This window comes from Hippocampus bargibanti, linkage group LG11, assembly GCF_051943395.1.
Source record: "Hippocampus bargibanti isolate YZ-2025 linkage group LG11, ASM5194339v1, whole genome shotgun sequence".
In the NCBI taxonomy this organism is placed as follows: Eukaryota; Metazoa; Chordata; class Actinopteri; order Syngnathiformes; family Syngnathidae; genus Hippocampus; species Hippocampus bargibanti.
Genome location: NC_142744.1, coordinates 17,841,787 through 17,866,521, shown reverse-complemented (window position 1 = coordinate 17,866,521; position 24,735 = coordinate 17,841,787). Strand labels below are relative to the sequence as shown.

Below are 24,735 nucleotides of genomic sequence, written 5' to 3'. Positions count from 1 at the left end.
TATGTATTATTTATCGGCGAGCCATATGCAATCATCAAAATAGCCATAGGTTTCCGACCCCTGCAATACGCTAATACATCCAGTAGATACGTTCCAGGACGTAAGGCTGATATCTGATGAAATGCAGCTTTTCACCGGTGTTGTCTTTGCAGCAAAGAAAAAAAAATTCCATCAATTACACAGTGGGGAGCAGCTTCATCCTTTTGAAAAAAAAGGTATCAAAAGAAAGACCTCCTTCAGATAAATACTCAGTGCGCAGAAAACCACAAACATAATTAAGAAAATAAACGGAAGAGAAAAAATCCTGAAGGAATGCATGAAAGTGTATCTACTGTATGAACAGAGGTCCTGCCCAAATGTGGTGCCTTCCTAAATAAAGGCCTCCGACAATCCTCAAACAACTGCTTACCTTTGTTACATAACAAGTCTAGGTCTAAAGACCTAACAAACAAGTAAAGGGTATTTTGTCGAACAAATGCCTCCTATAAATCAAATCTTGTGTGCAAAAAGCCACAGGTGAAATGACACACACTGTATGTCTTGAAGCAGAGACAATCCGCCCTTAACACCTCTCCACAAATAGATACTTCATTTAATCAAATGCCTGGTCTGTTGAAAGCCACAGGAAATAGGCTGGTTACTGTACTGTATGTACTAAAAATAGTGTGCTGTGCAATAGTCAACACCATGCCCCAATTAGCCAACAGGACTCTCTACTAAAATGAAAAAGCCTGTATCCAAATAGCTAGATCACCTATGTACCTGAGGACAAAAATTAAACACTGAATGTCTTTAATTCATTCGTCCTTTTGAGCATATCTTCAGGGAACTAACGAAGTAAACCAGAACATCCTGTCCCGTGGAGGCAAGATTCAGCTCTGCCTGTCTCTTGTGTTCCAAACCTAAGAAGATGTAGTCTGAAGAAAAGAGCCTCCCTGCCATCATCGGATTGACAGTACAAATCGGGGATGCGTCAGCATGGACAAATTACTTCCTGGCTACATTCGACACAAGACCAGCTCCTTCCCATTAGCGGTGTGCCAGATGGGGAAGATACAGACGCTCCCCAATTTCTGAACATTCGAGTTACCAAAAACGGTACACACGAACATTTTTGCGGGTACACTATGTCAAACAATGTTTGGACAGAGATGCTGTAAGTTTAAGATTTTGCATGCCGTGCCTTTGCCCGGCCGAGCTCGCTTGCGATTGGCTGCGTACTGTGCTTCACGCACGCACACAGACATATTAGAGGTTTCAAGGGGTGGATGTTTATGCGACGGACACAAAGGCTGATCAATCAGGGTCTGGCTATGCTGAAGTATTGTCAACGAGTTCAGGCCCCGATCCGCCGATCGCACTTACGATTGGCTGCGTAGAGTATGTGGGTGGGGAAGGAAATCCCTCTTCCCAGTTAACGCTCCAGGAAGAGGCGATGCATCACAAAAAGTAATGGCTGAAGTAATCCATTAATTACGTGCCAGCAGCTTCAGTAATGGCTTACTGAGGACCCAAGGAGGGATGCTGTCGTACTACAGTAGGTGTTACCACTCAGAACGTATCTAGTTCGTAAGATGGGGAGCGTCTGTATGCAAAAAAAAAAGCCAAACAATTTGTGTCATCTTGGAACAGCCTCTGGACTGCAGCGTAATATGTTTTTTTTTTTTAAGTTTTTCCCACCGCCCCTTTCCCATATCCAAACAAAAAGTAACATTTTAACTTCAGAGAGCATAATACAAAAGTCACATTGTTTTGATTAAGCAGAATTGGCTAAAATTGTGCAGTAAAATAGTGGGACATTTTGCAAAGCGCAACCATGAGTCCTAATCCATAAGAATCCCCTCCAAAAATTCATATGATACAGTCATGTTCCTCTAATTGCAAATTTCCCCATTGTGGAAATATTAAAGGCTTTCTGATTCTGATCTAATCCCAACGTTCAGTCACAATACAACGGTTTTCACAGGCCAACATCAACATAGCACTCCCAACCCGATTCACTTTTACTAAGATGGCTGAGCCATTTGAATGCCTCTCAAGAATAACTTATTGGTACTTTGAATCACTGTTTTTCAAACAATGCAGAGAGGACATGGACTCATCTTTTCCATTTGTATGTGGCTTTATCATCAAGACGATCACACTTTTTTGCAGAAATTACATACATGGTTGGTGGCGGTGTTGTTGTCTGCCTGCTCAAAACAAACACGAGTTCACGAAACATACCGGCTGAAGTCTGCTTGAACTTGTCGCTCTTGTTCTTCCTCCATTTCCAGGGCTTGAGGAGGCGTCCCAGCGTGGCAAGCCTGCTTCGACACCGGATGGGGGGAGTGTGGGCGCCGGAGACTAAGGACTCTGATCGCATCACGGCCACCCTCTCGACCTCCTCAGCTGCCAGGGAGCAAACAATAGAAAAGGAAAGCTTAGATTAGGCTGTAAAGGTGACGCTATCTGAGCCAAAAGAGTGAGAGGTGGATGCAGCACTTAGGCTCACTAAAGTCCAAGCAGCATGAATCTGAGCCAAGTCGCCTCCAGAATTCTGAAGTAACAGATGAGCATGAACAACAATTCTCCAAAACAGGCTGCATGAAGAAAAAAAAGGGAAAAATACCTTCTCTTTGTATCCCCCTCCCCTTCCTCCAAATTGACAATTTATTATTTTTATATAAAACTCTAATGTTAATATTGGGAGAAAACTGCCATGTTTTTAAACTCATTCACTGCCAGATACTGTGCAAAAATGTGCCCAATCCAGTGCCAGGGTTTTTTCCCTTTGATAATAGGCATGCAGAACACATTGTGAAGCAGCAAAGCCGTGGATGATGAACTGATTCATAGTGGCGATTACTGAACACCACCAATAAAGAAAATCTGCAAGCAATTAACCCCCGATTCACTTAAAAGGATTTGTATACACCGTATGGTAAATTCCTCAACTTATTTTAACATACTTTCCCGATAGATGACATTAGATGGGAAAAGAATTTTGTTTTGGCCTGGTCGCTAAATCAGCGAATAGGGCAATTCTTAATTCCACCATGCCAATCGGGTAATTAGTAAAAATATGAGGTTCACTCACATACACGCGATGAGAAAGTTCCATCAACAGATATGCTTATGGGTAATAAGAAATGCTCCAAGAAACAAAATGGAAAACGCTGACATGACCTGCTGTGTCAACTGTGAATGTGCGCGGCGATCTCTAGCCAAGTGTGAAATGCCCACCAAGGTGAACACATCATTTGACATGATTACCCTGGACAGTGGACCAGTGGCTTATTGTAATTATTTCACTGTCGCTCCTGTGGTGTTTGCCAACACTACAATATCATTTGAGTGGAACGTCAGCCACTGCCAGCCTGAGGTGTTGTGGGAATAGAAACGTAATGCGCGGGGCACACAGCCCGCTATTCAACTGGTTGGCTGCCTCATGCCAACATCAAAAACCAAACCCCAAAGTAACGATACCTGATAAATAACACCTTGGTCGGTTGGTTGGTTGGTTGGTTGGTTGGTTGGTTAAAAAATGCACGATTCACAATGCATTCTTTGTGTGACAAGGGAAAATATATTTCGGATACAAAATGACAAAAAAATGACAAAAAAAAATAATGAAAATCAAGGAATACAATCTAAAAAATAATGAGGGGATTTTAAAATGTTAGTTTGAAATAAAGTTAAAATGCATGACATAAGAAAATAAAGACTGAATGATGAAATGTGTACGATGTACAATTGCAAAAATGATTTAATACTGTATAGTAAACAAGACAAAAAAATTACATGACAAAAATGCGGTAAAAAATATTTTTAAAATTAAATAACATGAAAGTGTGATGACTCAATAATGGTACACAAAATATGTAAACAAAAACAGTTGTACTGTGTGTAATGTATTAAAAAGCGCGTCCACCCATCCAAATTGAGTCAAATCAGCCGTTTTTTTGAAGTAGAAGATCTTTTTTAGAGGCCTCACAAAGTCAACAACGCCCAGCATAGCGCTAATTATGACAATTAAAAAGACATTTCGATGCATCAAACGATGGTTGAGAGGTGATGTCGTGAGACTCAAGTGGGAATGGCTTGGAGGAAATTGGTAATCAACACAAGCTTCTCTGAGCATATCATTCTTTGTTCATTAAGTGTGCGTTTTGTTTAATAGAATTTAGGTGCTGCCGGTGAGCATACAATCAAATCGGAAATTGGTAAACGTGCACATGCTTTCGCGGACTGAAGAACGAATATTGCACTTTCGATGGAGACAACGTTCGTGATGTGCGGATCCGGCATGTAGGTGCTGCAGCCGAGCAGCACCCCCACCCACACTTAAGGTGTACACGCGACGCTGGCCCAATCACCCCACTCACCGTCCTGGGTGTCATTCCCGCGGCTGCAATTGCTGCAAATGTGCTTGATTTCCTTGCCAATATGGCAGTGGATAGCGAAGGGCGTGTTGTTGTTGTTGTTGTAGTGCGGGTCGGTCCCGTTTAGGCTCTTCTTGCCGCCCAGGGGCATGATTTTAGCGAGGCTGAAAGCGTTTTTCTTGGGTTTCTCGGCGGCCAGGGCCCCGACTGGGGGTGCCAGCGAGGCGCCGTGCCGGGTGAGCCACCAGGTACCGTGCATGGTGCTGGGCGGGGGCTCCATGTTCGGGTAGTGAGCCGTCTTGAACATTATGGCTCCGGTCCTGCTTGAGGCAACCTGGAGTGACTAGACGGACGATGCAGAGCTGCAGTCTGCGGTAGTCTTTCGTGGCTAATTCACCATCGGGGAGCAGAGCAGCACGCCGGCCCGATTGGTTGAGCTGTGCGCACCTCTAATAGGCGAGCGCTAGCAGGGGAGTTTATTATGGTTGGTCACGTGAAAATCGCGCAGGCGTACGCAGGCACTCAGTTGCACAAAGGACCGTTTGGATGACAATTAGGCCAATTAAAACAGTTGATAAATCATTTCTATTTCATTATTTATTTAGCCAGATTACTCATCATAAACCATGTCAGAAAAATAAAAACACACATTCTTAAGGCCCCACCGGTCCATAATTCAGTGCAGTTCACCGACAATCGAACAACTTGCAAAAACAATATAACCAGGTCCAAGATGGACACCCCTGTATATATATATATATATATATATATATATATATATATATATATATATATATATATATATATATATATATATATATATATATATATATATATATATATATATATATATATATATTGTTTATGTATTAATGTATTGTTTACTCTTCCACGAGTAGTGGAAGTATATACACATAGCAACCAAATCAACATAGTCATTCACTGACTCTAACAGATCATGCTCTTCCTTTCAAAGCCACAAACTATCCAACATGTCCTGACGTAAAATAAAGGAAACTACTCGAGCCATAATACTGTCAGTTGACAGTGTTAAAACACAACACAACAACAAGGTATTCTAACTATAAATGCAGGATTTGTATTTCGAACTTGTATTTAAAGTAGTATCTCCTTCGGAAATATTACTGGGGCCTGTGATGTATAGTTAGCCAAAATTGTACTGATCAATGATGCTTTGCTTTCGCCCAGTCAGTGTCATTTCAGGTTCCTTGTTTCTGCTGATAACTTGCGCACTTACAGGACACTGTAACCGATGTCCAATTGATGAGATTGGGTGAAGGTTTGACGAGCAAAATTTGATGAAAAGGGATAATCCACAATTAAGCAACACAGCCCCTATCACTGCAATGCCTCACTTATTTATGAATCGCAGAAGGGACAACAGACATGAATGTAATGCGGGCAGAGTAACAAACTAGCGCCGTGGGCAGACTCATTTTAATTGAAGCCTCGAGAAGCAACATTGGGAGCTTGATCAGCACTTCAAATAGTTCAGCCTCAAATGAGAGGTGCATTAGACATTCCCAAAAGGCTTTGTGTTACTTTATCAGCAGTTAGTGTAATTGTTCACGCAGACAGACACTGGTGATGTTTCTAGCAAAACGAAGAAAAGTGTCACAATAAACTTAAACTGAAGACGTGTCTGTTCGGATATGTTGAATTCCCCTCATATTCCAAAAACAGAGTTCATTAAAGTGTACATTGTCTCTAGATGTAAAGATGAGTGGCACCGTGATTACTTGCTTGACTTGACTGATTGGCAGTTCAGGAAGGAACCCAGGACTCACCCAAAATCAGATGCAATGATGGGCTTCCAACTCACCCGTAAACCTCACAAGGACAAGTGCAACAGAAAATGGTTGGCACTTAAACAGAAAACTTTGAATTGACATAGGGAACTAGAGTGTACTTTAAGGCTGATATTTTCCAATTGCTTTGAAATGGCTTCCATTGTCATTGTGCGGGTTTTAGGTGAGAAAAAAAAACGTTGTGACCAGCCAGCCTGTCACTACAAATCTGTTGTTCCTTCTGTCCTCCGCGCCCAGTCCCCCTCACCCTGTCCCTACACATCTGTCATTCTCACCGTGTATTCCTCCACACAATGTGCTGATTTGTTTCCACTATATACTCGAACAATTTATCCACTAACCAACCCGTCATCCATTCATTTTATGTTACAAGTAATCCTCATTCAGGCCGATTCCAACTATGTTTATGCAGTGGACCGGTCGCTCGCTGGTCGCTGGACACATATACAGTACACTAACAATACTGTAATTCACACTCATGAACAATTTTAAAATACATTAAACCGAATATTGAAAAAATAATATTTTTGCATTGTAGGAGGAAGCTGGAGCTGAGGTTCTAACCTCAAAACTCAAAATTGTTTGTAGACATGCTAACAACTAAAATCATGATGACTATTCTGACCATAACCTGAATGTGGTCATACAACCATCCATTATTGAAGCTGGCTGTTGGAATAGGCTCGGCCATCTATACGGAGTCCTGTTTTTGAGGGGACTACCAAGTACACACCGGCACAGTGTTTGTGACATGTGTTTGTTATTTAATCGTTATACACACAACGACAAATTGGGCTTTCGTTAAACGATGAATATCATTTAATTGCTTCATGAGAAGACCGACCTCAAGCAATACTGTATAAGTTAACACTCACTCCAAACAATAAATTTTACAATACTTCCACCTAGCGGATATATTAGAAACGTCAACAACTTCAACAACCTGCCAAATGTACATTACATTCCACTGCAACTATTTTAATGCATTTTTGAGTTTTTGTATTTGTTTGTATTTTGTTTTTGTCTTTTTGGGCACTTTTTTTCGTTCAGGTAAAGTAAGTTACCCTGTTAAATAAAAAAACATCTCTTTGAATATTCAGTTCGGCATGCGTTTATGTACTATTTTTTTTACAATTACACGGTTACAGTATACTGTATTCATCTTTTCATATCTGTTGTATTGAGTTATGCACCTTCTCAAGAAAGACTAAGGGGCGAAATGAAACGACTATCAGTTAGAAATACGTTGTTGCATTCCATATTATTATTATAATTGCAAATGTTGAATCCGCTCATAGTCGAACTTTGTTAAAACGTCATGCTATGAATTCCGATTTTCGAATTTACCTTTTAAATGTTGAATCCGCTTGCCACGTCTACATCCAAGTACATTTGCGATGTCCATCGTGCCAACGTATCCCCTCAATTGCTCGTGCATGAAATCGATTCTGCACGGTAATCAAAGGGAAACGGTTATGCGCAATTGCGTCATTACATACGTCAGACGTTTGCCACACTGCAATCAATTACCTCCGGGGGGTTACAATCGTATCTGATTTTTACGGCGCTGTCGGAAGCTCATATTTTACATTTGTTAGCATGTTAGCCAGTGGAGATTATTAAAGAAGTCACCAAGCAGCATCACCAACGGATTCAACTTTGTTCGTTTACCAGCAAACGCTGCTGCTGAATCTGCCGCAGAAATGTCTTTTCTACAACACTAGAGGGAGGTGGCCCCATTACCATCTGCCACATAATCAAAAGATCAAACAACCCCAAGAAGACCACGTTTTTTGGGGGAATGTAATTTGTTTTATTATAGTTGCTATTTTTGGGTTGTGAAATCGTTACAGCGTTTTATTTCATTTGGACTTTTGTCTTTTGAACGTTTTTTTTTTTATTTGTTTGCATTTATAACTGTAGACATAAGGACTGCTGAGTGGTGCAATGCAGCTTTGACATCGACGGACTTGGAGTGTCTGTTGAAAGGACACTGACTCAGCAGAAATTCAGCAACATGGTGCACAGTAAAAGCAGGACTGGGACAGCAAGCATAAATAAATGCACGTCAACATTTAGCATGCTCAATTAATGAATGGCTTTCTTCGGTCACACACATTTTGTTAAGAATATAAAGACCTGATTATAATGACGCTGCTTAGTTTCTCAATATTATTTGTTGATACGTATTTAAGTACAGATTTTTTGCAAGGATCATGCAAGTTGACACATAAAATTGCGTGGCGAGCTGGATGTGCCCAGTCGCCCTTGAGTTTGACCCAAGAGCTATACACATACAAAAAAAATCAGAATGCACATTGTCGCATTATTTACTACCACTTTACAAAATAAAATTGAGCAAAGCGGATTTGTTTTTCAGTGTTCATGTACAGTTAGCCCAAGGACATGACATTACAGTACATACATACGTTTACGTACATACAGTACCATACGTTTTTTGTTTTTTTTTTTCCCCCAAAATGGCGGCGCGTGAACACGCAGCGGCTCCCCTCTCCCGGCAAATAGGCGTTTTCATGTTTATTATGTTTGTTGAAGTCATTATAAGTGCCTTGCATGCGGGGTCCGAGAGGACAGTAATTTCATCTGTGCTGTACGTGCTGCATATTAGCATATTTGACAATAAAGCTGACTTTGACTTTGACTTTGACGTATACGTACATACATCCATATTGATTTATATAGCCTTTGAACAACAGCTGAAGCTGTCACAAAGCGCTTAACATGGATAACTATCATATACAGGAAATAAATCAGTCTCAGAGATGGTAGAAAGCACCAGGGAGTAAAAGTAAGGTCAAGTCTGAATCACGCTGAGTCAAATGCCAAAGAGTACAAGTGAGTTTTGAGGCCGGTTTTAAAGGTGGGCAGCGAAGGGGCTTGCCGAATGTTCAGTGGCAGGACATTGAATCATGATTTAACGGACCGTACTCTCTCGTTATAATAGCGATCTTCAATGACCGTCTAATTGTAGATGCCAAGCTCAGATTAGTCACTAGATGCATCATCTACCAAAGATAAATAAATGCGTCCTTGTAATACACTGAGCCTTTTTACCATGTGGAAGAAAAAAAAAGTTCACTGAAAATAATTGTAGCGGCCCGGTAGTCAAGTGGTTAGCACACCAGCTTCAAAGTGCAGAGGTCGCCGGTTTGCGTCCCGGTCCGGCCTCCCTGTGTGGAGTTTGCATGTTCTCCCCGGGCCCGTGTGGGTTTTCTCCGGGTCCTCCGGTTTCCTCCCACATTCCAAAAACATGCATGGCAGGCAGATTGAAGACTCCAAATTGTCCCTCGGTGTGAGTGTGAGAGTGACTGTTGTTTGTCCTTGTGTGCCCCGCGATTGGCTGGCAACCAATTCAGGGTGTCCACCGCCTCGTGCCCGAAGACAGCTGGGATTGGCTCCAGCACCCCCCGCGACCCTAATGAGCGGTACGCAAAATGGATGGATGGATGAACATAATTGTCTCAGTTCTCTTTAATGTACGCAAGAACATTAAAGAGAGCACTAATGTGCTCATTTGCACCCTAATACTAAACAAAACAGCAGCAAACTCTCTCTCTTGTGAATGAAAGTATAAGAACATAAGATTCCTACTCTGCAACTCTCATCTTATCCCCACCTCATTATTATCCACACAACATTTAATAATGAACAGTCGTTCCCACATCAATTCTTATTGCTGACCAAAACAGGAGCCATCATTGAGATTCATTCAGACGTGGTCGTGACAGAAATTGTGATACACTTGTCACATTATTTCATGTTATTCAGTCAGAGAATTGAGTAATAAGGCTACAAATGGCTCGTAGGCTGGAATTTGGCCACCGTTGGCAAATTGTCAAAAGGTATTTCAGTACTCTTGCTGTCCTCAGTTACTTTTTGCATTATTGCATTGCATTGCCTATCTTGCCTCTCTGTGACCACTGAGCTGACACACTTACTATAAATATGAGCCATAAGCACATTGTCACGCAGCTTTCAATTCCGCTTGCTCGGTGGTAAAACAACATGCGTGCACACATGCACACACGTACAAATGCACAAATGCACACACACGCACAAAAAAAAGGAAAAAGGGGTAAAAAGTTGCTCAGTTGGCCTTTAGGAAGCACATCACAGTCAGCAGATTTCCCAATTCCCATCAAATGTGCCACAGAAGGTATAAAAGTATATATATATATATATATATATATATATATATATATATATATATATATATATATATATATATATATATATATATATATATATATATATATATTTTTTTTTAAGGTGCAAGATTTAATACAGTCTGGACTGTCAGTTTTTGTGAGTGTTAAGGTAGCTGCACCACTCTTGCCACGCAGAACATATCACATTGATTGGGTGGCAAACTAAATTTAGCTTTCATCTCTAACTTCTTCTTTTTAAGGAGACTTGTCGTTCATTTTATTGTACATATGACATATCTGTAACATAAACTGAACATGAATGAATGTTCAATGACCGAGTCATTGAACATCCACGACACCACTGAAACCATCATCCATTTGTCCAAAACGCTGTTGAACATTCGAGTTTGTGTTATTTACGAGACACAAATGCAACTAACGATAATTAGTGCTACTTATCTGCTTATTTAGACATGATAATGCTTCAGCCTTCACTTGAAAGTGACTCTTTCAACTGCGAATCTTTGGGGGTTATTGGTTGCTGGTTGTGATGCGAATGAGTTCCTCTATTACATAACAGTGGGATGAAAGACCAGCTCAAAAGAAGCAGCAAACAATTTTTTGGTCATACTTGGTGGCAAATTTTAAACTCCAGTTATTTATTTCCAACCAATATTTTTTTCTGATTAATTGTAATTTTGGATTCCGTTTCTCATCTTCCCAACCCTGAACCATAGACTCTCCCCACTAGGAAGTTCAGTACATGTAAACCTCTTGATCGAAAGGAATGGAGTGTGTGCCAAGCTGGCTCTGCTGCAGAAATGTGTTCCATCCCACCATACATCTGGGGAATATTGATTGGACTTTTTTTGGGCCACCTTGCCGCACAGAGCGTTCAGGGCACAAAATAAGTGATTTCTTTTCAATCCTTGTGGCTGCAGATCAGAGTGTGGCTAGAGTTACAATTCAGTAAATGCACATATTCAGTCTGCATGCATGGTACATATTCATGGTTACAGCGGGCCATCACACATTTGCAGGGATTATGTTGGGGGACTTGACACATCAACATATGCGATGGGTGTGGAGCAATTGGTATTCGAGATGTGTTTGTGCATATAAAATCATCTATCATACAACAATTTTGCATGATTCCTCGCATTTCAAGCCAGGTCACTGCTGTGAAAAATGAAAAGGGGAGGGGGGGCAAAGCTTTACTCTGAATGTAATAGCCTAGTTTTAATGAGTATTTCAAACTATCAAAACAAAAAAACACGAATTCAGGCTGAAATGTGTGTCATGCCAAGCGTATCATGCCTTTTGTTGTCCGTACATTACAGTACATGACACATTTTTCTGTAGACTCCTATCCACTGAAAGCATGCCAAAATTCAAAGGCATGTAAATATTGCAACATAACACCGATCGGTGTGCCCCAAGAAACACTGATGAAAAATTGCGATTCAATAGAAATCTCAAGTGATGCCTGAATGTTGTCCTTATTGGCCAAGCTCCTTTGCATCTTGGTTGGCTAATAATGGAAGTGTTATTTTTCATCTGACAAATCCTCACACAAAGCGCATCCAAAAGTCACAACCTTGCCCACCAGTCTTCTGGTTTCCTTGACGATAAGCTAGCTAAATTTTGCTCTACTTCTTCAGGTGGAAGTGAGTCAACAGTTCTGTTGTGCACATCGCCCCCGTAGCGTCCGCATGCTCGATGGACTTGTTGTAGATTAGAGAGATATAACTAATGCACAATGTTACCCAGAACGAGCTGCTCTCAATGGGACACAAACACATTGACAGCCTTTAATGCCCCTATCCAAAAGACAGTCTGTATGCATGTGAAAAACATACAGAGCACTTTTATAAACACACACAATGATTCACAGTACGCACACACACTTGCACACACACACACTAATAGCAACTGTGTTTTGGCCTTCATGTGTCTGAAGTGGCCCTCTTCTTTCGGAGTAAAATGATTTATTCATCTGTTTGTTTGTTTTTTTGTTTATCCAGAAAATGACCCCTATTAGCTATTATAGTTTACTCAAATGTAGATGGGATGCTCTAATCACATATATTTATCTATCCATCCATTCATCCATCCATTCATCCATCCATATACAGTATCTATATACAGTATTCATCCATCAATAATAAATGGATGTGTCTCGAAACTGACCTGCCTTGTTTTATTGAGCATCATCATCCTGGTGTAACACATGACAACACAATATAGATGTGGCATGTATAACAACACAGCTTTTAGTGTACCGCCTCCCTCCAGCCACAAAAAGTCAAGTCACCATAGTAACGAGATGCGAGCTGCCTTATAAAAGGAAATGGAGAGACGCATAAATATTAAGAGTGTATTGGGGGATGCTTTATCAAAAATAACCGGAGTGTTTTTTATGTGTATGGTGTTGTTTATCTACGAGCAGCCCGCATGGGGCTACTCCAGGACACGTTGACGCCTCTTCTCTTTGCGTAATCGTACTGGTAGTAATTACCAAGCATTATAAACGCTGTTGCTTGTTCTGTAGCCACAAAGGGACATATGTCTTCTTGTGCCAGTCCCAAGCCCGGATAAATACAGAGGGTTGTGTCAGGAAGGGCATCCGACGTAAAAGCTTGGCCAAAACAAACATGCGGATCAAACCTCTAAAGATGGAGGACACTGATTTGCTGTGGCGACCCCTCGAAGGGAAAAGCCGAAAGGAAAAGAAGAAGACGATAAACGCTGCTATTCACTTTAACATTTGCTGTATGAGTCCACAAAGTTGCGTAACATCTAAGTCTCATCCGCCGCAGGGAATGGACGGAGCCTAAACACAAACAGCAGGAACCAGGGGTAGACTCTTTGCGGTGACGGATGGATCAGCATGACGTCGTAGTACCAAAGGATGATCCTACCTGTGCGCAGGTTGAAGGAGAAGCGGGCTTCGACTAGATGAGGGGTGTCGCTCCTGGAGCGCAATCTGCGGATTAATCGGCGGTCAGTGCTGTCCGGAGTGGTCGCCATCAACCCGGGCCAGGGTCCACCGGTGACTGCTCGCCTTACTGGGGCGAGCACAACCACCACCACCACCAGAGCGGCGGCCACGCCGGGAGGAAGATATCGTTGAAGAAGAGGAGGGGGCGGGGGTTAGAGAGAGGGGGAGAGGGCAGAGAGATAGAGAGAGAGAGAGAGAGAGAGAGAGAGAGAGAGAGAGAGAGAGAGAGAGAGAGAGAGAGAGAGAGAGAGAGAGAGAGAGAGAGAGAGAGACAGACAGAGACAGACAGAGACAGAGAGCGAGAGACCGAGAGAGAGAGAGAGAGAGAGAGAGAGACAGAGAGAGAGAGAGAGAGAGAGAGAGAGAGAGAGAGAGAGAGAGAGAGACAAATCACAATTGTAGCTGCTTGGATTGGCCCCAGTGTTTTGTATAAACACGACTGATAAATGGAATATTATTACAATGAAACATTTTATTTTACACATTAAATACTGAGTCCATTTTTACTTTTCACCACAGAGAGCGTGTATGCAAACCTTTGCTGAAAATTGTTTAGCTTTAAAGTGCAATTTTATGAAGATCCCACAAGAGGGATCTCGCTCCTCCCCTTTCAAAGCTGCACGACACTTGCGTGAACAAATTATGACGGTTAATTAAAGCTTTAGAGTTAATTGAGAAAAGTTAGACACGATCCAGGCCGAGCGATTGCCAGTTGTGGAGACCCCAAAGCAGTTAAATGCGTTGTGGACACATTTGCAACGAGGGCTCGATTAGTATCGACAAATCGTGGTGAAAACAGCTTTTACGACACTTGTTTAAGATATACGGCTGTTTGTTCTGGCAAGAAAAGTACACAATCCAGCCCCTCCACCGATCTGCAAGTTGCTCGACTTTGTAGCCACTAAAGAGCTACAAAATACAAGTAAGTGCGTCTTGAACATCAAAACAAAGCATTATCTTTTTGCTGCATTTTCTGGCTAAACAATTCAATTAAACAACACTGTTTAAAAACCTCCTGTCACCGACGCGTCGAGTTTATTAACATCTCGCGAGGTTTCAACAATGAACCGCCACCAAAAAACATCCTAAAATACAGTCAGGTTCGTTGTTAACATATTTGCTCCGGGAGCTCGTTTATTATTCATACATACTGTTTTTATAATCATTCGTTTTTAAAAGTTTCTCTTGCCACACCAAACTAAACAAGCCTTTGCCCGACTTCCGTAAATAAACAACCTTGTTGACAGATTTCAACAATATAAACTACAGAAAAACTTTAAACGTTCCCTTTCTCTTTGACAGACACTGCAACACTAAATATAATATGAGTAATAAAAAAACTAAACAACAACGACACGATCAAAAAGTAATTGGAAGGCGTTCATGCTTCATGCCAAATTTTAGATTCCAAACATTGTTTTGACAAACCCATTCGTTCAATCCCGTTAATCCTGTTCGGACACATTGCAAGCAGGACACATCCATAAAGCAGCACGATTTATCACGAAGAGTCAACGGGCAGTCTCATTTTTCTTTTTCTGAATATTACAAGTGCAGTTTATTGAGTAAATCACCCCACCCCCAAAAAAAAAAAAAAACAAATAATATAAATGCAATGTTCATTTTCACAAATTAAAATGGAAGACATTCTTGTGAAAAAATATTTCTTATTCCTGTGAACCTTAATCAACTATTTGGATGAAAGCCAAAGACTGTTTTATTATTTTCAACACTTATTTGACCCTTTCGTTTTTCTAATCCAATTGAAACATTCCAATTTATGTGGTATGGTATGATTTTTTTTTTCATTAATTAGTTTCCGCTTCAGAAAAATTCCACATCCCCCTTAAAAACCTTTCCCAACAACGGAAAAAGGTCAACAGTTCTACATTATTAGATATTTTAGATTATTTTCATCACCTGCAACATTTCTTGTCATATGTTCCAATGTCAAAATATCTTTTTCAAATTCCCACTAATCCACAATGACACAGTTTCTCAGCTCAGGTTCACATTTTCTACATCCACACCATGTAATATAATTGGCTATTTTCTTTTTAAACCTCTTTTTCAGTGACAATGCTGCTTCAACGCCGAGCTATTATGTCAGTTGGCCTCCGCTTGTTTTCCAGTCATGCAACTTTGGCGGACAGAGCATGCTCCAGCTCAGGTAGAATTGCTATCAATCAACTTTTAGATTACTTCTAGAACGTGCAAAATATTTTCATGGTGTTATTTTACCAATCATGTGGTCCAAAAACACATACAGTAAAGTCTCGTTATATCGATATTCAAGGGAGTCCGAAAAAATATCGATATAACCGGGACTATCGATATATCCGACCCTGTTTGCATGTAATTTTCTCCGTGCGTGCATAGAAATAGCATCGATATAACCAGGACTATCGATATATCCGACATCGATATAACGAGACTTTACTGTACTATCAAAGCCTTTCAATGTAGCTCATCTTGTGTGAAAGAAATATTTCATCCAGTACCACTCAGCCAGAATTTTAGCTTTGGCAGATTGTTTCTTCCCCACAGTAAGCATGCCTGAAGATTTCATTTTAATATAATAGGACTGTTATTCCAGCAACTAATATACAGCAGTATTAAAATTCCATCATTCAACTGTAATACTTTCAGTGAATAGTTTTATTCTCATAAAATCCCATAAATTTTCGTTTCAGAAACATTTGGTTGTTTTGCAGACATGTCAGATTTCCGAAAGGTCTTTTCCAAAGCCCAGCACATTGCAATCATCACCGGGGCCGGTGTGAGCGCTGAGAGCGGAGTTCCGACATTCCGGGGTGAACATGAAAAATGGAGGAAATGGCAATCCCAAGTGTGTCCTTTGTTTCGATGTCAGAAATATCTGCCAGTTTTTGAAAATATTTTTTTTCTGGAAGGGCAGCCAGCAAAGTCATCATAAATTTTGTTGCATATTTAATACATTATGCTACATTCCCTTTCATTACAATTGATGAAAACCACTGCAATATATCCCTTGGATTTGACAGGATCTGGCTTCCCCAGAGGCCTTCTCCCGCTACCCGTCACGCGTGTGGGAGTTCTACCATCACAGGCGAGAGGTGGCATTGAGCAAAAAACCCAACGCTGCACACCTGGCCATCGCAGAGTGTGAGGCCCGGCTGAAAAAGCAGGGCCGTGAAGTGGTGGTCATTACACAATGCATTGACGAACTGCACCAGCAAGCTGGCTCCAAACATGTGCTGAGGATTCACGGTGGGTGGTCATCATGCACCAAAAAAAAAAAAAAAAAAACACGAGTAAAATTTCTTTGTCATTGGTAATATGTAGACGTGAGATGCAAATTTCAACAAAATGAGTTGTGTTGTCAGGAAACACATTTAAATTGCGTGGTGAATAAGTAAATATTTCTTCCCACTCCTTCCATCTGCAGGCAGCCTGACGGAGACCCGTTGTTTGAGTTGTGGCGATGTGGACGTCAACAGGTGCAGCCCAATATGTGCGGCTCTAAAGAACAAGGGGTACCATGCACAGCCTGTCTGAAAACCATAAAACCTGCTGCGCTTATGTTTTACATTTTCCCCTCCCTCTTCTCGTGTAGCTCACCGGACCCAAAGGTGGCCGATGCAAACATTCCAGTGGATAAACTGCCAAGGTGCGACTAAGTGTCCAATTTTCAAAATTCTTGGTTTGTTCTACGCAGAGTGAAGTGGCCATTCTTACCATACTCAGCATTTTGTCAAATACTATGTTTATTGGAAAATATGTTAATGTTTGTCTAGCTGCAAGTCCCCAAAATATTTGCACTTTCAGTTTCAACATGCTAACATGCACCATATCGAATAGTTTGTTATATACTTACACCAGGTAATTGAATACTGTAGACATGTTCTTTGCGCTTAGTTTGTTTTGCCACTCTTACGAAAGGTAAAGATACTATAAGTACAGCATAGGACACTTCAACCACAATAATGTTTAAATGATCATATTACTAACAGTGTTAATATCGATTTATGTTGTTGGGTTCTTAATACACTTGTTTGAGGTCATAAGTTTGTTTAGTGAGACCATATACTCTACATGCAAATACAGTACCTGTATTGTTGTTTCCCCTTACTTACTCAAGTTAAGCGTTAGAGGGCAGCAGTGTTCTAAAGATGGATTTGCTGTGCTCGTGATACAGATTGCTGTTGAATGTGTTCATATGAACAGAAACAACCACATAACCCCATAACATTAACATAATAACGTAACACATAACGTAAGAGTGGCAATGAGGAAAGTAATCATATACAAACATCACTATTATCGCTATAGATTAGATTAGATAAAGTTTATTCGTTTCACAATGGAGACATTAATAATTGACAGCAGCAAAGTTATGAAAGGATGAGGAAAGGGAAAATAAGTATTAGAACATGTATACAGTATGTACCCCATGATACAATAATTCAGTTAAACAATCCCCATATCGTGGGGTTCTTGGTGTAGGAAAAAAAGTTCACACACTACTGTATAAAAACATACATAAAATATCATACTGAATAAAAAAATGGGTGGGACAGGAGGGGATGAGTGGCACGGGGGAATTTGATTCACGGGGGTATTTGATTCAGGCCCCAAACTTCCTGTGAAGAACTTGCATGTTGTCCCTGTGCCATGCACAGCAGGTGAATAAAACATTCTAAATTGTCCCGGGGTGAGAATATGAACCCAAATGGTTTGTCTATGTGTGCCCTGTGAATCGCTGGTGAGCTGTTCAGGGTGTACTCTCCTGAGTTGATGTCATGATTATACAAAGAGTTCAAAGACATAAGAATTTTAATTGAATTGGATTAGATTGGATTTACCTTTATTAGTCTTGCGGTGGAGAAATTTACATTTCACAGCAGCAAAGTTGTTAAAAGAAGATGAAAGGAATGAAAGAAGTTGAAACCAAAATACATGAGCTGCTGGAAAGGCTGCCAATCTCGCGGCGCCATCTTGAAGTCAAAAGAACAAAAAAATAAATATGACAACACAAAGACTTTCTTAAGCACTTTCTGTACCCTCTTTGTTACATGAAGCAGTTCTAGAAGAAAGTGTAAAGGATCAAAGTGTTCTTTTCAGCAGTGGATCATGGACGTCAAGGTGGATTGTGCACATCTGCTTCAAGCCAAATGTTGAAAGACAAACACGAAGCTGTAGCATCCATTAACGAAAAGAGATTGTTTCACGTCTCCTGTCACACGTAAATCCGCCTCAATTCTAATCCGCGACAGCTCCACATACGCATCAGCGCTCTGCGCTGACGCTCCTTTCTTCTTATCGTGGGCTCCTCAAGCCATGTATCCATCCAGCCACAGATTGTCAAACAGCACCGACCTTTCCGCGAAACAAAGCGGGGCTGTGAAAATGCTGCCCATTACAGGTGCAAAAAAGCACAATCGTCCCAGAGTTGTCCAGCGATGACAATCAAATGGCACCGACATTCCATCCATTCAAAAACAGTGCAGTGTTGCCTTTCCAGCAGCTCATGTATTTTGTTTTCTACTTTCATTCTTTTCATAACTTTACTGCTGTGAAATGTAAATGTCTCCACTGCGAGACTGATAAAGGCAAATCCAATCCATATCCGTGCTGCCGAAAAGGCGCAACCACTCAGGACAGTCTCCTCCTTGATGAATGTTGTGGCCAAAAATGTTCCACACGCTGCACAACAACACAAAGTGACAAAAGAAAACACAAAAACAAGAAAAAGCAAGGCTCATGAGAGCACTTTCTGACGGCTGCCTCCTCGTGCGCTATCTTGTACTTAGGAATTTGCTTCAGTGTTTAATGTGTTTTCTTCATTGACAGTGAGCACACACCACTCAGCACAATTTGTTGTAATGCACTCATAACCTATTTGTGACTGCATTAACAAAACTATTATCACTTATGAAACCAGCGCAGAAAAGCTCCTTTCCAAGAAAGACTGTTTGCTCAAAGTGTACTCAATGCTTGAATGTTCTTCACCTGATAAACCGTGTTTTTAACCCTGTTTCCGCGTCATCAATATTGGTCATATAGGATCTTGTCTTGAACACATTTAATCACCAACTTTTCCTGTGCTTTTTACAAGGTGTTCGGAAAGCGATTGCAACGGTCTGCTGAGACCGAACGTCGTGTTTTTTGGGGAGACGCTAGACTCTCACATCCTGACCAAAGTGGAAAAAGAACTAGAAATCTGTGATCTTTGTTTGGTGGTAAGTACTGTTGATGTTATCTTAGTTATTAGTACATGAAACAAAATGTCATTTTGTGGCCCCCACAAAAACGTTTTAATCAGAGAAAAGCGTCTGGTCTCCCAAACGACACAGCGACATTGTGGAAGCCCTTTCAATTCACTGCATTGCATTTTCCCATGAAGGGAAAAGCCAAAAGGAAAGGAAGAGATAAATGATTGTGTTGGGGTCTTGCAAAAAATGTTCCACAGTGTCGTACAGGGTTGGGCAACCTTTTTGACTAAGAGAGCCATAAAAGATTTATTTATTTAGAAATGTGTCTGTGTACGCTCAGTCGTACAGAGGTGGTCCATCGATGAGGTTTCTTCAGCCGTCATCTGTACTTTTTTGAAGGTGTCGGACGTTTCGCCTCCAATCCAAGAGGCTTCGTCAGCGAACTAAAGTCTTACTGGTCATATCGTCCCTATTTATATATCCCTAATGTCCAGACATGGCGGCGCCGGACACAGCTATGATAGGTTGGGGGGAGCAGAGGACCACTCCCTGTGGCCCCACTGATTGTTTCTACATTCCTGACTAACGACTGGCCTGTTTGCCCCACTCCCTCCGGTATCACCTCATCAGCCTTACGAATGTTGCCTAACCTGTTTTATGAACGATCCAAATTGAACCTCACCCCACCAGACCGGTTTAATGAAGGATTTAGTTGTTTTATGAGAACAGGAAGCAGAGCTGGAGGTAGTAGAGCTGAAGATGTTGAGGTTTTCTTTGGGAGTGACCAGGTTGGATAGGATCAGGAATGAGTACATTAGAGGGACAACTCATATTAGAGGCTTTGGAGAGAAAGTCAGAGAGGCCAGACTGAGATGGTTTGGACATGTCCAGAGGAGAGAGAGTGACTATATCGGGAGAAGGATGCTGAGTCTTGAACTGACAGGCAGGAGACCGAGAGGAAGACCGAAGAGGAGGTTTATGGAGGTCGTCAAAGAGGACATGAAGGTAGCTGGTGTGAGAGAAGAGGATGCACAAAACCGGGATAGATGGAGGACATTGATTCGCTGTGGCGACCCCTGAGGGGAAAAGCCGAAAGGAAAAGAAGAAGTTGTTTTATGAGAATCGCTTCTTTTACTCCCCTTTCAAACCATCTATGTTCTTTTGCTAAGATTTTAACCTCATTGTCGTCAAATGAGTGTTATTTAGAAATGCTTTTCAGTGAGAGCCACACGCACACACACGCACGCAAACGCACGGTTTCAACAAAATGTCAGAATATATTATTTAAAATAACTTTGTGATAATACTCACCATTAATATGAATAGTTTCCCGTTCATCATGATTGGGAAGAAAAAAATCCAGCCAAGCGATCGGAATGAAAGTCAACTTGCCGGGTACATAGGTGAAGCTACTGCTAGCTAGGCTGCACAGTGCTCATTAGCTTGCACGCTTGCTTTCTGCTGTCTCTCACAGAAGTATATTGATGCTAATGTTAGCATTGGGCTTGTCAAAGTGCCTCTGATATTCAACTGTTTCATTCATGGTATTGTTTCATTGCAAATTAGAATCACGGCAGAACTTTTTCTCTCCACAAAGTTTTTTTTACTTGTCAGGCTTATTTAAAAGGGGGCATTTACCTGTTATGACATCAACGGACATAGGTCAGTATCATCCAATCAAAATTGCGCTTTCCACCAACTGCCGCCCAAACAGGAAATGAACAGTGAAAAAGCGAGAATATGCATTTACAGTAAAGTCTCGTCATATCGATATCGGATATATCGATAGTCCCGGTTATATCGATACTATTTTTATGCACGCACGGAGAAAATTACATGCAAACAGGGTCGGATATATCGATAGTCCCGGTTATATCGATATTTTTTCGGACTCCCTTGAATATCGATATAACGAGACTTTACTGTAGTTTTATCGGCGAGCCAGATCATCAAAAGAGCCATATATGGCTCACGAGCCATAGGTTCCCGACACCTGGTGTAGTAGTTTTTCATGAAAAGGGGTGGCTCTTTAGCGCCCTCTACAGATGTATACCGCAGTATTTTTTTTTCCTTTTTTATGGAGGTGATATTTGAACAAACTCATCATGGATAATTCGTCCGATTATCTTCAAACCTTTTTTGTTTCATCATAAGATGTTGAAGATGAAAGTTTTATTTAATCATACCCTGTTGCCGTGGCAATGCGTGATTTACAAAGAAGTATATTGTTTTATTTTTTTTTTTAGTTTGTAAACGTGGCTGAAAACTGATATAAATGACAGTGCTCCAGACTTTACCGAAAAATTGATTTTAAAAATTGCCTAAAATTAATCCATATATTAGTTGACAGCATTGAATGAACACGCCTTTATAATAATAATAATAATAATACATTTCATTTATAAACTCCTTTCAAAACTCTCAAGGTCACTTAAGGCACAACCAAGACAATTTTTTGTTTCCTAACTGACATCAGAAAAACATTTTATAGCATCTAAAATACCCAAAACACACAGGCTGATATTTTTAGTCAAATGCAAAACACCAATAAAAATGACTGAAAGGGTCCCAAAACTGCCACAAAATGAGCTTGAAACTAGGGAGATTCAGAAAGTCCTGCCCCCTTGTCGTGACGTCACGCCAGGATACTCCTTCCAAAACTGCCTTGCTCCAGAATCAAAACAACGGCTTCAGAGAGTTCAGATTCGGAGAAGATGCTTTTTTCTTACTCATCCAGTTATGAATATGATTCAAATAGTTCTGAAGAGGAAAGCTTAAATGTTTGCAATCGATTAAAGAAGTCCTTCCGTATCAATTCGAGCCGTCTGGACTCCAATGTAGCGCCCAGAAAATGAACAAGATGGCGCACAGGCTCTGTTGAAAATGGGCTGATTTGTCCGCTGGGAATTTGTGTAAACTTACACATTCTTTATGCGTGTTGCTGCAATTGGCTGCGACACACAACGATTCACCATCGTGTTATTTATGTAGTTTTCCTTCTAATTTTGCAATCAACACAGTGTTTTCAGATGAAAAAAAAAACTGCCCAAAATGCATTGTGTGACGCTGTCGGTCAGGGGCATTCCTAATGTGACGTCACTTCGGGCATCGTCATCAACTCGAAAACAAGACTTCATAAATATTCAGCGTGAGTCTTAAAATGTAAAATACAGCTATATGCGGTGGAATCTTTGTAAAATGCACTCAGTAGAAGTCATTTGAAGTGATTTTACAAATTATGGACGCAACTTGTCCGGAGGTGTCGGTTGTCCTTTAAGTTCATTATTTTGCTTGCTGCGGCACCATTATATGAAAAAAAAAATCTGTTTAAACACTGTCATGTAGTACATTTCAGCCATTTTAACAACTGAATGTTTTTTACCCTCAAGGTGGGCACCTCATCAATCGTCTACCCGGCAGCCATGTTCGGCCCCCAGGTGGCGTCCAGGGGCATCCCGGTGGCGGAATTCAACCTACGAGCAACACCAAAGTCTGAGTACTTCACGTAAGTAGGAATCAAAGAACACACACAAGTGGATAAAATGATGCAGGAGATTTTACGTGACAATGTCTTTGACACCACTTGCCCTTAGAGCAGCTTAGGTCTGTTTCACTTTGTCGCAGGTACCACTTCCTGGGTCCATGTGGAACGACACTGCCCGCAGCCTTGGCTCCACACATGTCGGAGGTGGTCTAAATACAAAAGAGTTGTTTTCTCTTCCAAGTATTTGCCTTATAAGCATTTCTAATGGCTTGGGTGCATAGAAGGTAGCTCTGCGGATCTGTCAATACTTGAATATACTGCCTCGTCCATGGAAATGGGCTCATTTCTAACTATGCGGATTGATGATTAAGGGGAGGTAGTGCTACACATGCAGCTGTTTGCGTATACAGCCAGTTCTTATTCTGTTTACAATATTACTGTACCGTGGAAATGTCAGTTTGCTCCCATTGGACATAATGTGGAGTGACTTTTTACATTGTCGATTCAAAACCATCGCCATCACGAAGCATTCTGTTTCCACCCTACAGGTTAACTTCCAAAAATCAGAACGGACACAAAATGGTGTTTGCAAAGTTTCGGCGTACCTCGGCGGTATTGCTGCTTTCCTCTTTCAAGGGCACTGGGCTTTGGAGGTTCCGCTGTATATGTAGGCCATTTTGTATTTTCATAGGAGGTGAAGGGTAGAATGAAACAAGTAGTCGTCATCATGACAGGAGAACATTTGTTGCCTCGAGCAAATGTTTGCTTTAACTTTACAGGGGCAATATTAGCTCATGTGAAAGGCATTTATTCTCAGGCTCATTGACATCGGTGTGCAGACAAATTCTTCGTGTTACATTCACTTTATTCTGACGAGCAGGGTAGATTGCAGCAAAATGATTGCTTTGTGTTTCTCTTAAATGATAATGCACAATTTCTTTACAGATTACGTGAATCAGTCATCGTATGCAATTATTCATTAAAACCTTGAATATGCTCTCGCTGGTCTTGCATTGTTATTTTGTCCCCGATTTGATGTCCCCTACGTGAGCCACAGAGCAATATTTAATATCTTTCAGTAGTACTGTAGGAGACATCCCAAAATTACTGGGAACTGTTTTATAAATGATGTAATTTGTCACAAAAGAACAAACGCTTTTTTTCAGTCAGTCGGCTCACCAAAAACTATTGACCCATTTACTCATTTTACATCAAATGGTGAGTATAGTTTTGCTTTTTTGATTGTTGCTGTGCTGATGACTATTTTGTGTTTGGGAGCCTTTTACTGAGCGAGTTGCTTGTTGTGTAGCCACAAAGGGACATAAGTCTTCTTGTACCGGTCCCAAGCCCGGATAAATACAGAGGGTTGTGTCAGGAAGGGCATCCGACGTAAAAGCTGGGCCAAAACAAACATGCGGATCATACCTCTGAAGATGGAGCTTACTGATTCGCTGTGGTGACCCCTTGAAGGGAAAAGCCGAAAGGAAAAGAAGAAGACTGTTTTAATTTTACAAAGGATGCATATTTATATCGGATCATACAGCACCAATGAACATGACTACTTACATGGTGCAACAAAACATCCAAATAGTATTGTGTGGTCTGTTTCGCCTCCAATAAGAACTATCCGTCTGTAAACCCCATGAATAGACGCACATATATGGTCCAATGCACTGTGAGCCGGCGCGTGAGCA

At 41.0% G+C, this 24,735-nt stretch overlaps 2 protein-coding genes across 4 annotated transcripts in view; one reads left to right on the top strand and one right to left on the bottom strand.

Moving 5' to 3' along the window:
- LOC148891832 (phosphatase and actin regulator 1) overlaps positions 1-13,507 on the bottom strand; it is a 52,780-nt gene extending 39,273 nt beyond the window's left edge. Inside the window, exons 1-2 of one of the 2 annotated variants that reach the window (XM_089007635.1) lie at positions 13,284-13,507; positions 2,227-2,391 (exon numbers count right to left, since the gene is read on the bottom strand). In XM_089007635.1, coding sequence (XP_088863761.1) covers positions 2,227-2,391; positions 13,284-13,392 — 274 coding nt within the window. In that variant the 5' untranslated portion in view covers positions 13,393-13,507. Of the gene's footprint in view, positions 1-2,226; positions 2,392-4,367; positions 4,820-13,283 lie in introns of those variants that run through there. The other variant, XM_089007633.1, reaches the window with a different exon arrangement.
- Positions 13,508-14,028: 521 nt separating this feature from the next.
- LOC148891831 (NAD-dependent protein deacylase sirtuin-5, mitochondrial-like) lies at positions 14,029-24,038 on the top strand. Of its 2 annotated transcripts, none has more exons than XM_089008893.1 (9): positions 14,029-14,285; positions 15,438-15,533; positions 16,057-16,211; positions 16,387-16,612; positions 16,791-16,878; positions 16,959-17,012; positions 19,461-19,584; positions 22,947-23,062; positions 23,182-24,038. In XM_089008893.1, coding segments are annotated over exons 1-9 (933 nt in total). In that variant the 5' UTR covers positions 14,029-14,284; the 3' UTR covers positions 23,255-24,038. The 2 variants fall into 2 exon arrangements, with proteins under 2 accessions (XP_088865019.1, XP_088865020.1); XM_089008894.1 differs by having other exon boundaries at positions 14,036-14,285; positions 16,078-16,211.
- Positions 24,039-24,735: the final 697 nt, after the last annotated feature.